Source organism: Mesocricetus auratus, unplaced genomic scaffold (assembly GCF_017639785.1).
Source record: "Mesocricetus auratus isolate SY011 unplaced genomic scaffold, BCM_Maur_2.0 Super-Scaffold_6730, whole genome shotgun sequence".
Lineage (NCBI taxonomy): Eukaryota > Metazoa > Chordata > Mammalia > Rodentia > Cricetidae > Mesocricetus > Mesocricetus auratus.
The window spans coordinates 100,965,974-100,983,078 of record NW_024429184.1 but is presented as its reverse complement, the minus strand read 5'-3'; the positions used below and the strand labels follow the sequence as shown (position 1 = coordinate 100,983,078).

Sequence of the window (17,105 nt, the reverse complement as noted above, 5' to 3'; positions counted from 1 at the left end):
AGTGAGGGAGAGGGAGAGAGAGAGAAAAAACAAAAACAAAAGACAAAGAAAGATTTATAAGCTTAGCACACTATTCCACCATTGTTTACTAATTTGGGGTTCTTTGTGTCCATGGTCTAGACTACATGCGCTCTAATTATGCACATATTCACTGAACTGAACACGGTGTTTGGTTGTTCTATCTGTGTGTCATGTATGAAGAGTTGGTGTCTGTGTGTTGTTGCCTTATGCATTCATAGTATGAAGAGCTTCTCTAAAAGTTAGACTTACTCCCAGCCAAGGAGAAGTAACATCAGACACACAAGAAGCCATTATTTAAAAAAAAAAACCAAAACCTTTTTAATTCTGATTGCCAAATTATTTAAGGCAGGTATAAAAAAGGAAAGCATTCAATATACATTTTACATAAAATAAACTAGATTACAGCATAAAACAAGTAACCAGGCAATGGCGTTAAAGTCCTTCTCCTCTAAAACTGGATAATTGTAAACATTAAAGAAAAGAAAAGAAAAGAAAAAGACTGCAGGGCTATTCAAGTAATAGAGCGGTCACAGATGTCTCTGGTATGCAGGCTATTGGGTTTTCTGCCATTCAAGATTATCAAAAAATGACACCTCATTATTCACAGATGCTCATTATTTCCCCATCTTAATTTTTACATTATATATACAACACAGCTTTTGTGGTTCTGGCAACCCCATGCCTTCCAAAAGTATTTATTTCCACAATAAACAAGTACAAACAGTGACTACGGGAACATTTTACACTGATGAGTCTTTAACAGGAGCCACCAATTCGACATCTAAATTGTACCAAGTGTCATCATCACAGTTCGCCTTTCTGAGGGACTTCATGGGAGAGAGATGAAGGATATGCAAGGTTCAGGCACACTGATACAGAACATTATTTATTTACAATTTAAAAGTAAAAGAAAGTAAGCAGCCTGTTGTGGCTAACACTTTCAACATGACAAATACATTTTTTTTTATTTCCTTTACTGAGTGGTTTGCAACTTGGCAGCAGACCCTGTGTGTGCGAGCCTGGTTACTGTTACAAAAAAGTAAAGAATATATATATGTATATATATATATATGTATATATACAGATATGTATACGTATATATATATATATAAAACAGAAGTTTAATTACAGCAACATTTGTTACTCTGTGATAAAATCTGTAATTTACAAAATGAAATGACTGGTTTTTGCCTGCCATTAAGGCATTTCAAATTAACACCATGGAACTGATGTCTATATAAAGCGCTTCCCCATGTGATCCAGTCACATGACACCGGACACTTCCGATCCTGTTATTCTCTGCAAAAGAAGAACACACCTTAGTATCGAGTTCTCTCAGCATTCGACAGGAAGACCTAAAGTCAGTGAGACTGAAGGACTTCCTTGTTAGCTCTATTTCATTTGTGGACTTCCCAGGGAAGTGAAGAAACACAAAGGAATGGACTACATTTTGAGAGAGTGTTAATCGTATACTGATAATCTTCTTTTACATTTATTTTTCCTTCTTATGACCACTTGTAGGGTAACTTAAATCACCAGGGCACAAATGTCAGCATTATAATAACTCAGTTCTCCACTTGCAACTTTATTTTTAAGTATAATAAAATGAGGGTATTTGTGTCCTGGTGTTTTATTGTATAACACTGAGGCTAGAACCTAGGACCTTGGGCATGTTAGTCAAGAACTAACCCACTGAGTGACACTAGCCTTACGAACAAAGTTGTAGGGATAACATTTCCTTAACCTAAGGACGTTACTCTCGTCTTAAGATTTTAAAAAATCAATCATTTCCTTACTGGTGTACATCACATTTGTGGAGTGAGGCTCATGGAATCTAAGTCCCATGTGAAGCATACTGTCATAATATGCTCATTCATTACAATAAAATCAAACACAAGGCATCAAGTTTTCCATTTCTCAAGTCTATCTTCTCTTCCTTGCAACCATCCTCACATCTCTGCCAGAAAGCTAATTTCAGGTGTTGAAAATATTTACCTTCTCTGTGCAGGAAACATTCCTGATGCAGATGCCTGGGCAGCCACCTGCTGAGAGGCAACGAGGGCAGCAGAGGTCAAGCCTAATGGGAAAAAACACAGGGTTCTCATGACCTGGGAAAAGGCAGGTGTAGACACAGGCCCAGTGGTAAAGGGCACAGAACCCATAGCAGTGATTTGTCTTGCCCTAAACGGTCACGTGAAACGTTTCACGTGGCTAGGGCAGACTACAAACTACTCAGTGTAGCCAACATCTATTCTTTGCTGAATATTTGATGGTTTTCTTAATAGGTATTCAGAGGATATAGCCTTCCAGCTCACTGGCTCTTCATGGCGCTAAGCGGTTTGCGAGTATTCCTGTTTAGGAAGCTCAGGATAAATAATAGGTACCAAGTAACAACAGGAAGCAGAAGCCAGAGAATTGTAGAAACAACATGCTATTTTGTTTAGAAAACTTTTATAATGACTTCTTTCGCTGTAACATTTTCCCCAGCCACTTAAACATGATGCAACCCATAAAGTACCCGGGATAAATTCAGATAACGAAATCAGAAAATACACACTTTCTGAGTCTGTATCAACTTACAAAAAATAGTCCGAATCTGTAAGACAAAGGAGGCAGAGACCTGGACAACTTCAAATAAAGAAGTACTTGAGTCCCATAGAAAATGGTCCCAGGGAAATAGGCATGGTAGTGCATGCTAGTAATTCCCAAGGTAGGGTTCAAGGCCAGTCTCAGATCTTCCTAGACTAATGCCATACAAGAAAGAAAAGGGGCCGGCGGGGGCGGGGGTTGGGGGTGGGGCAATGGAAAGATGGCTCAGCTGTTAAGAGGACTGGTTGTTCTTCCAGAGGACCCAGGGTTCAATTCCCACATGGCAGCTCACAACTGTCTGTAACTCCAAGACCTGATACCCTCACACAGACATGCATGCAGGCAAAACAGCAGTAAACATAAAATAAAAATAAATTATTTAAAAAAGAAAAGAAAAGAAAAAGGGAAATGCTATACAAGAAACAAACAAACAAACAAACAAAATCCTGAGGAAAACACAGTAAACAAAACAAACAGGAATATTTTTCTCTCCTGCCATGGTTTTTATTTGGATATATTTTCTTTTTCCAGGGATAATTTGAGACATTACAGCAACATACAAAAATGATGAGATGTTTATTCTGCTCACATATACCCCTCTACATCTGTGATGTGTTAGAGAGAGAATTCATTTTCCTCTCACACTTGATGATTTGGGAGATTGTGTTATCTGCCAGTCTGTCCGTCTGTCTATCATATCCTTCTTATTTTTTTTAAGTGGGAAGTTTTATTGGACAAGGGGAAAGGGAGGAAAATGGAGAAAGGGAAGGGAGATTGGGGAGAGAAGAGAGGGAGAGAGAGACAGAGAGCGCTTTCTTTTAACAGCAAGTAACAAATGAATAAAGAAGCCCAATTCCCTTGCACTCTCTGTATTTGGAAGCGTTTTCCAACATCATCTTGCTAAGCATCTTGGCCTTTGCCGTTGCTAAATTGCCCCCTACCCAGCAAAGATCCCATGTTGAGGTCCAGATTCCCAATTTGATTGCATTTGGACTCAAGAGCTTAGGCAGAAATAATTAAAATGAAATCCTAGGGTGGCATACTGATTTGATAGGCTTAAATGTTCTTGTAGATCCCAGAAGCATTGCTTCGCTGCCTTGCCCAATGATGAGAGAGTAGGAAGTCCCTCCCCCATGCTACTAAGAAAGGCTTCACCAGAAATGGCACCGGGCACAATGGACACCAGGCTCTCCAGCTACAATTTCCAGAACTGTGAAAAAATACCAATGCCTTATGAGGTGATAGAGATGGAATGGGTAAGATGTGGTCACCTAGTGTGTCCTGAATGCTATCTCTTGTTCTTGTTTAGCAAAACAAGTCCCATCAGTGAAGGATGCATAACCTTCAGTTGGGTTATGAAATGTTAGTTCTTCCTGGCCATGCTGGTTACTTGTGTGGGAAAAAGGCAATGTAAAAGAACTGGAGATATCAGAATAAATGATTTCACCAAAGCCACTAACCATGGCTCTGTTTTCTCTATAATTTCCCCGAAATAGCTATCTGATTTTATGATTGTTTTATTTGGTGCCCCAGACACTGGCTGCCACCCTCAGTTGGTGAGATAACATCTCCCGGTGACAATTATTAAGTGTGAGCCACTTCAAGTCTCAATAGAATACAAACAGCCTTAGGTGTATCTCTCAGGAATACTGAGAAATAAGTGTTAGGAATAGTCCCCATAATTAGTGTTAGTCAAAATTCAATATTTTCATTTTAAATTAGTGACAGGAAGACAGCAACTGTCAACCAAAGCAGAATGGTACCGATGAGATGAGCTGCTGACCTTGAAAAGGGTCGTATTGACCAGGGATGAGAGGGTAGCCCATGCCAACATGGGTGTGGTGATGAGTGTGCAGGTGCCGCTGGCCAAAGGGGGAATGGCGATCCCGGTCCCGCTCCGTCTCCCGTTCCCTCTCTGTGGAAGCTTTCTCCACAGGCTGAAAAGAGAAATGCCTTCTGTAATTCCCCAACACACAAACATCAGAAGTACCAAAGCCCCCTTTCCCCTACTAATACTTCATTCAGGTCACTGAGGAGACACAGAGACTGAAAACCCTATACCAGTGGAAGATAGCATCAAAGGACATGCCTTTGTCTTACTAGAACTAAGCTCACAAGAGAGAACCTACCACAGTGAGCTAAACAGCACCAAGGTTTTCTGTGACCATTTCCTAAAAATGATCTCAAGATTCACTATTCATTGCCCTTAAGAATCCACTTGGTGTCTTTCGGGAACAGTTTTTCAATACATGAATTTTTTTAAAGGGAGTTTTTGCGACTATTCTTAAAGGCTACGTTTTCTAGTTTTACTTTTATTTATACTTTTGTCAAAGGAATTTGTCTGATAAGTTTGAAAAGATAAATTTTTTAAAAAGCTATATTGACGAACACCTTTGGTTCCACAACTCAAGAGGCAGCCATGGCTACACAGAGAAAACTTGTCTGGAGAGGGGGAAAAAAGTAGCCATGGTGTTCCTACAAAAATGCACACCTAAACTCAAATTCACACAATAATACACAATACTTGTTCACACAGCACACATATTATAATCACTTTATATTTCTCCGTTCTGACTGTATTCATGAGCTCCACTTCATGATTTAGCTAGCTCGGATCTGAACATTATGAAGGAAGTTAAGACTTGTTTAGTCACCACGATTCTCTAAACAATGCAGTATAAGAACTCTTATAAAGTACTTTCGTTGTAATAAACACGTGGAGGTGATCGGGAAATACAAGGACGAATGTTGGTTTATGTCAAATACTATGTCATTGTTTTACAAAGGGGAATGGGGTACCTTTAGACTTGGTAGTCCCCAAGAGGTTCAGGAACCAATCCCCTGCACATTTGGGGGTGAGCAGACTTGACAGGAAACCACTGTTCTGCCCACATTCCAGATTCTTCATTTCTGAGATGTCATCAGAAATTTCAGTTCTTCCACATCAGACAAGGTTAAGGACTGTGTCTCAAATATATTTCTCCCTTTAGACCCTAGCAAGCCTGCTCTGGGCTCTCTCATGGGAACAAAGTTTGTGTATGTACTGAACAAAGGAATTACAAAAAAGGGATCATGCATGGATCATCTTTTTTAGTCTCACTGTAATGCTTGTGTTCAACTTGTAAACATGCTATTTCAATCATTTCTCTTCTTCCCTAATTGGGAACCATTGCTTTTCTTTGGTCTCTTTAAAGGAGCAGCAGTTGGCATTTTCTGGGAGAGCCTGTTTCACAAAGACATTTTTTATTACTTCTGTGGAATGACAGGGACCGGATAATGCTACCAAGGCCAACAAGCAGTAGTTGCGGCCTTATTCCCCAGCCAAGTGACTCAGGCTTGCATACGAGCCCCATGCTGCACAAGACTCAAATGAATGTCTGAATGTAATTAATTGTTATTGTGTGTCATGGACCCCCAGTGTTGTTCTACAGGAACAGAATTCTGACTGTGCATATGGACCATGGGAATACCCAGGTCAAAAGAAGGATCTGAAACTTCAGGTCTACTGAGGTAAGGACAGTGCAGGGGGCAGGGGTGATGTCTGTCTGGTCACCTTTATTTATGTAGATATTTATACACAAGAGGAGCTAGACTGTCTAGATTGGGTTTCTTTTCCTATCAACCACTGTCACGTAATTGTGGGCTACATTTGCTACTGTGTGAACAGGAAGCACGTCTTTCAATTTGTACAAGAAAACTTTGATTTTTGAAAGTTGTTTCTGAGGAAACCATTTATTTGTTTTTAATTTGTATCTTTGCTGTTGTCTGTTTTTCAAGCTAGGGATGTCACCTGGGCACATGATAGGTAAGTGCTCTACCATTGAGCTACAACCCCCATCTTTTTTGCGGGAGTGGGGTGGGGGGCATTCAAGACAGGGTCTCTCTGTATAACAGCCCTAGCTGGCCTGGAACTAGCTCTGTAGACCAGGCTGGCCTTGAACTCAACAAAGATCCACCTGCTTCTGCCTCCTAAGTGTTGGGATTAAAGGACTGTGCCACCACCACCTGGCTACAACCCCCATCCTTAAGAAAACATTTTGCAAAAGCTGAATTTGTCTAGAAGGTCAACAGTTAGTGGCATCTGAACCACTTCGTAAGAAGGATGGTATAAAATAGTCCTCTGGCACTTCCTCTGCTAACGTTTTAACAGCAAACATTTTCCACAAGAATTCAGTATAAATTTAAATAACCCCCTTCCACACCTCCTCCTGGGGGAGCAAAGAACACCATACTTTTACAACCGAAAAGCTCCCCACTCCCACAAAGGCTTCAATGGCACTTTCCCCTCCTGTGTGACCACATCTTATATTTCAACGTTCCATTCTTTATGTATCGGAATAGAACAGCATCCTGAAATCCCAGCTGGGTTCCTAAACCATTTCTCTTTCAAGACTCTGCTGTTGCTTGTCCTCCTTTCCCCCCCAAACATGGCCTTTTAACTACCAACAAAAGGAGGCTTACAGCAGGGGACTTGCTTCGGTATTGGTTGGCGTGATGTTGGAGCAGGTCCAGGGCTTTGGCTTCACTGGCTGTTTTTGTGTTGATGCTGGGGCTGGTATTGACTTTCTCTGCCTCCTCTCTCCCAGACATCTTCCCATAAACAGGATAATGAAATCCTGGAGAGAGATAGGCCCCTGCAGATAAACAACAAATGTCACATCACGTTGCAGGCTACATCTTAAAAACAAAAATCAGCTGGATTTTGTGAATTTTGGGTACGAGTCAGACATCTTAAAATAAGGGGTTACATTAAGAATGGGCTACATCATTGTTTATCTGTGTCTAGGTTCCCCGATTTTCTCCTCTGGTTAATTCATCCTGATGAACGGAGGATATAAACAGAATTGAGCTTACAGCTACTTCATCCATTTATGTGTCCGCTTAAGTGAAAGAAACAGTAACTATAATGATTATGACAGTAAGTGCTTAGAATATTTCCACAGGCAATAAAGTATCTGTCAGTCTAAACGTGTTCAGTAAGCCATCAGGAACTATGGAAGCTAGAGCCTGAGGACGCTTGGCATTTCATTACAAAATATAAAAATCTCACATTAAATCAGTTTCATCTTTGGGACTTTAAGTAGCATTAAAAACAAGCAAAACAAATGTCATTCCCGAAGCTTCTAATTTATCTTCAGTTGTTAATAGCTATCATTTGAACACAGCCTCTTCCCTCCAGTGTAGTTTGAACCCACAACACGTACCAGGGTAACTGTGCATTAAGACAGGAGAAACAGCCCGGTATGCAGGGTGGCTGGGGTCATACATCTGTGGGTAAGGATAAGCATGCAAGTACTGTATGTACGACTGATGCTGACTCATGGGTGAGGACACAGCCACTCTTGTCCCCCGAGAGTCCTTCCAGTTCACCGGAGTCTTTCGATCGTCATTCTTCAGCTTGCTTTCCTCCACGGACTGAGAATCAGGGCGCTTGGCCTCTTTGGGCTCCTCTTTGATGCTTGTTAATGACACAGGAAGACTAGGCACACCACTCTCCTTGTTAGGTGTCTTCCTTGGACTGTCCTCTTTTAATTTCTTTTCTCTGTCAAGTTCTTCTGGCTTTTGCTGATCTAGATACTTGGGCTGGTACACATAATGATGCCATGTCCTTGAATCTGGATCCTGGTTTTAAAATAAAGGTCTAACTTGAAATTTCATGGTTTACAAAGCAAACCCATTAATTTACACGACAGCACTGCTTACTATTATTTTATACTGGGTTACCATGTGCTTTTCCTCCTGCTCTGATAAAGTAATGATGCCTGAGGTAGGCTTCGTCATCAATCCTTGTACCACACGCTAAACTAAATGCCAACATCAAGGTCACATGGCGGCTGGGTTGAAGAGCTGGAACTTTAAATAATATCCTCAGACATATTTAATTAAGTCTTTACTATCTCACACAGGTAAAGGGGATTTCAAAAACTCTATCTCAAGCCGATAGAAAATTTAAGTAATGACTACAGTTATGAACATCAATTAGAAGGAAAAAAAATGAAAACTCTTGGTATCTTAACACATTTTCTTCATTGACTACAACTAAGACTTGTTATATACTGGGTCACTTCTCATTAATAGGCTAACATTTTAAACCCCAAAATATCAAATCAATGGCACATATTATGATTTATTTATCAGAAGACAAACCCAATGATAAGCCCTCTCAAATTGTCTTGTTTTACTGCAACCCTGGGAAACAAGAGCCTGATTTAGTGCCATGGAGGGCATGGAACTAAAGATCTAAACCGCCTTGATGACTCTGCACATTCATGGCGTAAATCCCCACAGGGTTCAAATATTGAATGAGTATTTGAAGTTGGTACTGGGTCCCATCTTTGGCCGGAAATATACATAGCAGTAAGAACTCTTGCTCTGACTCACTAGGGGGCAAGCACAGGGAGTTAAGTTGCTGGGGAATACCAGAGTTAGGGCTCACAGGGCAGCAGTGAGTCAGGGAGACAGAACAGTGTGTCTATGGTTTCACGGTGACTGCTCTTCACGTTGCCTTAGGCTGACTGAAGGAACTGTTAAGACTCATCACCTGCAGCTCCTGGCCCCTTGAGAACCCACAGCACAAGAGTTCTACTTTGGGTTCTAATCAGAACGTCAAATAGAAATCTCAGCATCGGAGACCCTTTGTGGGAGATATCTGGTGCACAAACTTCATTAAACAGTGAATGGGATATGACAACTTAGTGACCTGGTTTAAAAAATCTTAGAAGACACAGGAATTTGGTGAATAAAAAGAGTCAGCGTTTTAGAGGAGGCTATGAAATCTCAGGGTTCAAGAGACTTCAGAGGTACTCCAGTGAAATGCCTTCACCTTAAACTCATGAAGAGACCTAGAGTCCTCATCAGTTACAGACTTAGGAACCCCACTCAGGGCTTTACATACTAAGGCAGGTAAACAGCGGGTAATGTGCATTTTAGAGTTGTACAGGAACTCCCAAGGATCTTTAAGGATATTTCTCAAGAGAAGAGGGGGAAAAAAACCCTATTGATGGTTTCCTCCCAAAGTAAGATGTCTAGCAAGATCAAGCCCAAGACATGTGCACAACTCAGACTGCTCCCTGTCTGTTGGGGCCACACTCCACAATCTTACTTGTTTAAATCTCGAGGTTGGGTCTACACCTGTCTGCTTCATAGAGTCCATGACAGACTTCATTTCTACAGCCTCCTTAATAAGCTGGTGGTTTTCCATCTGCTTAGTTTTGAAGCTGTCGGCCTGAAGCTGCTGCTGTTGGCTGGAGAGAAGCTGTGATTTACCTGTGTCCTCAGTTTTATTAGGCACTGATGGCCCTAATTTAGAATGGTTTTTGTTAGGCTCCGGAGTAGAGGGAGCTTTTGAGATTGTGGCCGATGGCATGCTTTTCTGTTTATTGTCGTCCTTGCCCAGTTCTTTCAAAGGGAGTTCTGCCTTTCTTTCACAGTCTCCTCTCCCACTCTGGGCCATTTTCTGCTCTGCCAGCCTCTGGTCCTCATAGTACTTCTCATACTGCTGTCTGTAGGCAGGGCTGGTGGCCATCAGCGATTTCTGGTCCATATAGAGCCCATAGGCATACTGGCCGTAATAAAGTGACTGAGCCAGGGCAGGGTGCCTTTGTGTGATAACTGACTGATGCTGAGGCTGTAGAGATGTAGAATTGTGGTCCACTTTCTTACAGTCTAACTGCTCTACCTTGTCTTTCTTGTCTGCATCTTCCTCTGACTCCTTCTTGATCTTCATGCCTTGCGTGCTCCCACCATTCCCAGCTGTGGGGGCACCAACCTGTCCAGGGTGCATGTAACTTGGAGAATAATAAGGCTCGTAGCCATGGTAATAGGGAGAATGGGACTCTTTCAGCTGAGATGATTGTGCTGAAGTTGAAGAATGCCCTTTCGCGACACCGTCTTTATTAGAAATGATATCTGATGGGGAACTGGCCTTTGACCTCATGCCCTCTGACCTGCTGTCCGAACCACCATCATCAGCAGCATCCGATATGTCTGAATAGGCTGGGCTGTTGGTCTTGGCAGCTGAACTCTCAGCCCCATTCTGTGTCAGCACATGCAGGGGGACCATGGGCGCCTGCCCATTCACCAGGGTGCTGCATTCCATGCGCGAGGCACTCCCGATGGAAGGGCTGGGAGCATTGTCCGTGAACGTGTAAACCTTATCGGCCTCGGCTTTGATGCTGGCCATGCGGCTCTCCTGAGACTCTGACAATCCGTTGGCCAGCCCTTCACTCTTACTGAGGTGGTCCTTTAAAAAATGCCCAGACAAATCCTTGCCAGCCGCCTTGGCGTCCTCCAGCTTCCCCAGTTTAGCATCCATTTTGGGAGCCCCAGTCTCTTTCCCGTCTTTGTCCTTTAGCTTCCGCTTCTCCTTTTTCTTTTTGTCTTTGAGTGACACCAGAGCTGGGTTCACGGTCATGGGCTCCCCCATAATTGTGGGCTTTGGCTGAATAGGTTTCAATGGAGGGCTCTTTGGTGTAGCCTGGACCACAGTGGTTGTGAGGGAGGGCAGTCCAGGTATGGTCCCCGTGGTAGTGGATGTGAAGGCTGCAGTCGGTATAGCAATCAGCTGTGGGGGTGTCGGGGCTGGGGCAGGGGCGATGGGCCGGGCACTTTTCAGTTTAGAGAGGTTTTTTTCCATTTTGCAATTGTTTGCTTTTTTGCCCTTTTCTTTATCTCCCAAACTTTTTTTGTCAATCAGTCCTTCGGCTTCCAGTTTGGGCATTTCTGCAGCTAAACTGCTGTCTGCCGCTGAACAACTATCTAGGGTGGCTGTCATGTTAGAGATGACTGGAAGGTTGTTCAGCTCATTGTTAAGGCCCTTCTTTTTGCCAGAATTCTTCCCGGCTTTCGAACCTATAATAGAACCGGGACCATTGCTCATGAGCTCTCTCTTTCCCTTGGGTGTCCCAGGGGGGTTCCCAGCCCCGGGGGATGAAGGCGCCTTCACCTGGTCATATGCTGACACACTCGTGCTTGGCTCACTGCATTCGAGGGCCACATTACTCAAGGCTTCCTCACAGTCTGAGATCTTGTCCTCGCTATCAGGCTCAAACTCTAGCTTGTTTTCTGGGTCTAAGTGTGCATGTGCCTGATGGTACCTCAGGCCATTTATGTGCTTGTATTTTTTGTTGCAGTTTGGGTGGGGGCAATCGATTAACACTGGAGAGGAGCAGCCTTGATCCAGAAATGTAGTCTCTGGTTTCCCTTGAGGGGTGGTGGGGGTGCTTCTAGAATTGGTGCGGACCCGTTTCCCGGGTTTACTGTCCTCAGAGCTGGAGTTCAGATCCAGCTCCATCGGGGGCTTGTTCTTCCTTTTGTTGGTTGAGGAAGGGCTGGCTTTGATGTCCTCTGCAGCACAGTTTGGGGGTGTCCTTCGTCCACTGGCGTTGAGGCTGCCACGCCTCCCTTTCCCATTGGCCCCCCCTCTGTTCTTGCTCTGCAGCCCTCGGGACTCTGTGAAGCTGACCTCGGAGCCAGGGGCAGCCGCGGCAGACCTGGCTCTCTTCCCTCTGCCCCGGCCCCCTCGCATCTCCAGGTCACTCGTCGGTGATTCACAAAACCTAGGGAAGCAAGAAATGGGGGTCATAATGAGCATCTCCAAAAGAGCCAGGTGAGATCACAGGGACCCAAGGGAGCACAGAGCAGACCCAACCTTGGCGGCTGGAGGGTGGGGTGCAGCCAAGAGGAGGACATTATATTTCAGCATGGGTACATAGGCTGCCAAATGGATTACATCCACCACAGAGAATCACAGGAGAGCAGCTCAAAGAGCCGGCTTTTCAATCAGTTCAAATTCCCGTTTTGAAAAAGAGAAGAAAACAAAGGAGAGAGAGGGGAGGGAGAGGACAGGGGACCTGACAGAAAAGAGAGCCAGCATCTGCACTTTACTGGCTAAGGCCTAAATGGCTCATTTCTCCTTTGCCTGGTTTCAATTACAGGAAGAGCTTTATATCTTATTTCTTTCTTTAGTTTCTTTGCAGAAACGGGAAGGGGGAAGCAGAGGAAGGAGCAAGAAAGAAAAGGTACCCACCTAGGAGGGGCCCAGTCGTGCTTGGTGCAGTCTAGCAGGGTCCCCACATATGTTTTGTTCCTCCAGGTGACATTGACCACTAGGACACCTGTAGGGGAGAGGGGGGATTAAAGGGGGCACATTTAACATCGATGACTTGATTTCCACTTCATTTATTGTTATTATATTTACCAGCAAAGCTCGATTCTCACATGGCTTTCAAAAGCTGTGGTTTGCATTCTTCCCCTTTCTGGTTTCAGTGACCTCAAGTTAAAACCCACAGGAAGTGAGTGTGTGTGTGTGTGTGTGTGTGTGTGTGTGTGTGTGTGTGTCGCGCATGCGTGCATGCATTCACCAATGTGGTACAAAAGGGTGAGAGTGTGTGAGGGTGTGATCAAGATATTGCTGACAGAAGGAAATGGTTTTTGCCATGTCCTGCTGTAAAACAGTAACATTCACCTCTTAATTTTTCTATTATTACACATAATTGCTTTCGTTTGGCAGGCAGCCAATGTAAACCAAGCCCGAGTTACCAGTGCTTAAGCCAGAGGATGACTGAAAGGAATCTGGTTTATAACTCAACAGTATAAAACAATGGTGACTTTTTTTTATTAAGAAAAGAAAAAAAAACATTTGCAGATATGTAAAAATAGGCACGGTGGAAAACGCAGGGCCTTGGGGCGGCTGTGGGCTTTTTCTTCTTGACCCTCTCTTGTTGACTGTGTGAGACAGCAATCGAGCTCAGAATGGGCTCTGTTTGGCTGTTCTGTCTTGTCTCAGAGGCTCTTAAAATAGCTCTCTTAAGAAAATAAGTGTGCACAACACATTTGCTCTTGGGGTTCTCGTCAGTCAACCTGGGTAAGCTTTGCTACAGAGGATTGGAAGAGAACACTCAAAACCAACACACGTGTTTCCTTCCAGCCATCCTGCTGTTCCTCTGCAGCTCTGCAGACACGTTAATTCAGCTCTGTATCTGCAAATTATTGTGCTTAAGTGCGCTTGGTGCGCCAAATATCACCGAGGAACACCACAAAGCACCCTGCTCCTTTCTCTGGAGGACAAGTGCTGCTTTCAAAAGGAAAAAAAAACAAAAACAAAAACAAAAAAACATGTCCTTAAAGCATATTTGGAAAAGAAGCTAGGTTCTGAGATGTATACAAGAGGGAGGCAAGTAAATGAAACATTTAAATGAGCCTGTTTCTTTTAGAGTCTGCCTTCCCACCCTGGGGGACCACTCCTCCAGTCTTAACTGGATGACTCGCTCACTTGTACTGTCTACCATTTTGGGAACCTCACAACGTGAGACTCTTTTGACTGGGGAACCCTTAAATAGCATCTGGGTGCTTGGGATTCTAGTACTGGGTAAGGGAGATTTTTCTCTCAAAAATCTCAAAAGGAGATTTTAAAATTGTTTCCCATATGGTCGGGGCTGCTATTAGTTACGTGACAGCTGAATTTACTCACTATAAATTCTGCCTACTATTGTAGCAGTCATCCAGCTGGGGAAGAAAAGCTAAAAAGAATCGCAAGCATTGCCTCAAATAATGCTTGATTCTTTTAGAGTCTCCCCCTGCGGGGGGGGGTAGTAGTTTTTAACCATTGAGTATGAAAAATCCCATTGTGATGAGAATCAATAGTAATTAGGCATTCGGTCAGAAATTGCACAAGACAGAACAATCGGAAAGGGTTCTTTCTGAGCACATTTCAGGAAAGAGGGGTGGGGCGTGGAGGAGAGGGGCGAACGGAGCTGGCTTTCTCATCATCTGCTCTCTGGGGCACCGTGTGTGGTGTCACAGACCTCTGCAGCTGTTTAAAATTCTTTAGCATGTCAGCTATATTTACAGTGCAGGAATGTATCTGTATTGCCAGAAGGTTACTGCTTTTTAGCTTCAGAGGCAATAGGCTGAAATCACTGCGTTCCAGAGTCCCTGATGTAGCACAAATGTATAATTAAAATTGCTTGAAAGGAAACATGAAAGAAACAACAAACCCTCCATTCTTGCAGTAATAAAATTAAAAACAGGAAAAGTCTGCACAGACACTTAACATTTGTCTGCAGTGAAAGGCTTTTGTTACTGCTTCTCCCCTAAGGGTTTCGCGTTTCCAGCAAACGCGGGCCGCCCATTGGCCAGTGCCTGCTGCGAACGCTCGCGTCTGATTGGCTGGCCCGATGCAGCTGGCCCGAGCACAGGAAGACAAGGCCAGGAGAAAGGCTGGGCAGGAGGAAGGATGCTCCCTGTAGCGGGAAAGCTGAAGCGTCACCAGAGCCCCCACCAAGGCTCTGGAAGTTGGAAGCAGCCCCCCACCCCACCTCACTGCCTCCGTCATTCCCACCACAGGGCTGCATACAGCCAACAGGCCAGCCCGCCCAGTACCCTCACAGCCAAATCTGTGGCCTCAAGCCAGGCGAGGCAAAAAGAAGGAAGGGACCCAACATAAGCCATCAATCATTGGTTATCTTGGGCCACAGGTTGAAACGGTCACAAAGACCGAACTGCAGTTGCAACTTCCACACGAAAAAAAAAAAAAACCAGTTCACAACTGGTACTGCTTAGAAACCACATGAACCACGTTGTTGCCTGTACTGGAAGGAGTACTTTCAACTCCAGGGAACCTAAATAAGTCACCCTAATTTTTCTAGAAGCCCTCTGAACTTAAAATGCTCAAAAAAAATGCTCCATTCCCAGGGAGTTTTTTGTTTTGTTTTAATTCATTATATTTTTTAACAGTCTCCTGGAGGAGTGCTAATTAGATTCATGGGCCTGTGGTGGTCTGTCTTTACTTGTGCAACCCTCGTCAAAGTGCCATAGTATTAAATCTGCTTGTAATTCACAGTGAATACAGACACTCTGTTGAGACTCTGGTTTGGAGAAGAACTTAAGGAATCTTCTTCTGAACTGCAATGTACTGGTGTGTGTGTGTGCATGGGTTCGAGCATCTGTCGTGTGTGTGTGTGGGGGGGGAGAGGCATCCACCTTTAGAAAGCATGCCATTGTGAAGGGCTCTGAAATACGGACATTTCTGGGAGTGGTGACACAGGTCTTTCCTTCCAGCAGAGGCAGGTGAGTCTCTGTGAGCTGGAGGCCAGCCTGGTCTACATAGCCAGTTCCAGGCCAACTAAGGGCTATAGAGTGAGACCCTGTCTCAGTCAAGTCCATAATTTTTTTTATTATGTTGATGAAATTATAAATTTCAAATGTTTTGTGACCCAAGGCCATATAAAGCATAACTTCCTAAAGGCATAGAGAGTGATGTAAATCAGATAAAAGTTAATCCTCAGAAAGTACAGATTTGAATTTTATAACCCCTAGATTAAAGTTGTGTTTCTCTCTAAATAAATTAGACATATACATACATTAGTTCCCTGAAAGTTTGTCTTTTCTAGCAGGCTTATTCTCCTGAATGCTGCACTTGTGAGTTTGGAACCAGGGCTCTCTCTGCAAGCCCTTTAATGTTTATAAGAACAAGGATCTCACTGAGTTTATTGTCCTTCCCTTTCCGCTAAGGCTATTTGAAAAATAATTGTGGTATATTAACTCTTAAGCAAATAGACAAAATGTACAAGGATGGACCTGGACGCTCACCCATATGATTTTCTTCTTTGTATTGTTGACGCTTTGTCCCAGACACCGGAATGCACACGCACGCGCACACACACACACACACACACACACACACACACACACACACACACAGGGTGGGGTGGGGGGCTTCATGAAAAATCATGCTCTGTTCCCTACTCAGGCCGGTCAAGCAGTGGCTATGTCCATTGGGTCTTTATTAAATACCTCTTTGGTGCTACTGAATCATACTTTGCTGTAAATTTTGTTCAGCTTCTGTACTTACAGGGTCTACAGCCAAGATAGACATGCATCACAATCTGGAAGTAGAAGCATAGTTTTGCATATTACATGTACTTAGAGAGTGGGCTCTTTGTTAGACTCGACCAGTCTTACATTAGAGCCTGGGAATGATGCTGTGTCCTCACACCCTGCTCAGAAAGATGTCTTAGACCAGCAAGCTCTCATACCAGGAATCCTAAACCTGACCTCCTATCGCTGGATGAGTGATGAGTACCTGACGCAGAGGCCACCAGATACATTCATGTCAGGAATCTGGATTAGTTATGTGGAAACTTAGAAATGATGATACAGAAAGAGGTCTAAAGATCTGTGTGTTAACCAAGAAGACCAGGATGGACAAGAGCCTCAAAGATGAACAACTAAGAGATGAGATAAAGTTGCCAAGTATTGGCACAATGCCTCAACACTTGGGTGTGTGCGAGAGAGAGAGTGTGTTCCTGAACACGTGCACACACATGTCCTCTTTTCCTCTACGCTTATCAACAGCAGAGAACTCTAGCAGCGCCCAATCAAGGGTTACCTGGCTACTATGCAGTCAGCTTGTTGAAAAAATGATTCCTTGTTTCACACCAAAAATTCATCTATGAGTACCTGGTTCATGTTTCTGCCTTTGGAAACTGCTAGGA

At 43.6% G+C, this 17,105-nt stretch overlaps 1 protein-coding gene across 3 annotated transcripts in view; it reads right to left on the bottom strand.

The window, feature by feature from the left end:
• Nucleotides 1-314: 314 nt before the first annotated feature.
• The window catches only part of Znf608 (zinc finger protein 608), a 109,335-nt gene continuing 92,544 nt past the window's right edge, over nucleotides 315-17,105 (bottom strand). For 2 of the 3 annotated variants that reach the window (XM_005069106.4, XM_040741799.1), the window contains exons 4-10: nucleotides 12,638-12,725; nucleotides 9,713-12,167; nucleotides 7,815-8,232; nucleotides 7,072-7,244; nucleotides 4,394-4,547; nucleotides 2,017-2,098; nucleotides 315-1,320 (exon numbers count right to left, since the gene is read on the bottom strand). In XM_005069106.4, the coding sequence (XP_005069163.2) occupies nucleotides 1,314-1,320; nucleotides 2,017-2,098; nucleotides 4,394-4,547; nucleotides 7,072-7,244; nucleotides 7,815-8,232; nucleotides 9,713-12,167; nucleotides 12,638-12,725 (3,377 nt within the window). In that variant the 3' untranslated portion in view covers nucleotides 315-1,313. Of the gene's footprint in view, nucleotides 1,321-2,012; nucleotides 2,099-4,393; nucleotides 4,548-7,071; nucleotides 7,245-7,814; nucleotides 8,233-9,712; nucleotides 12,168-12,637; nucleotides 12,726-17,105 lie in introns of those variants that run through there. The other variant, XM_040741800.1, reaches the window with a different exon arrangement.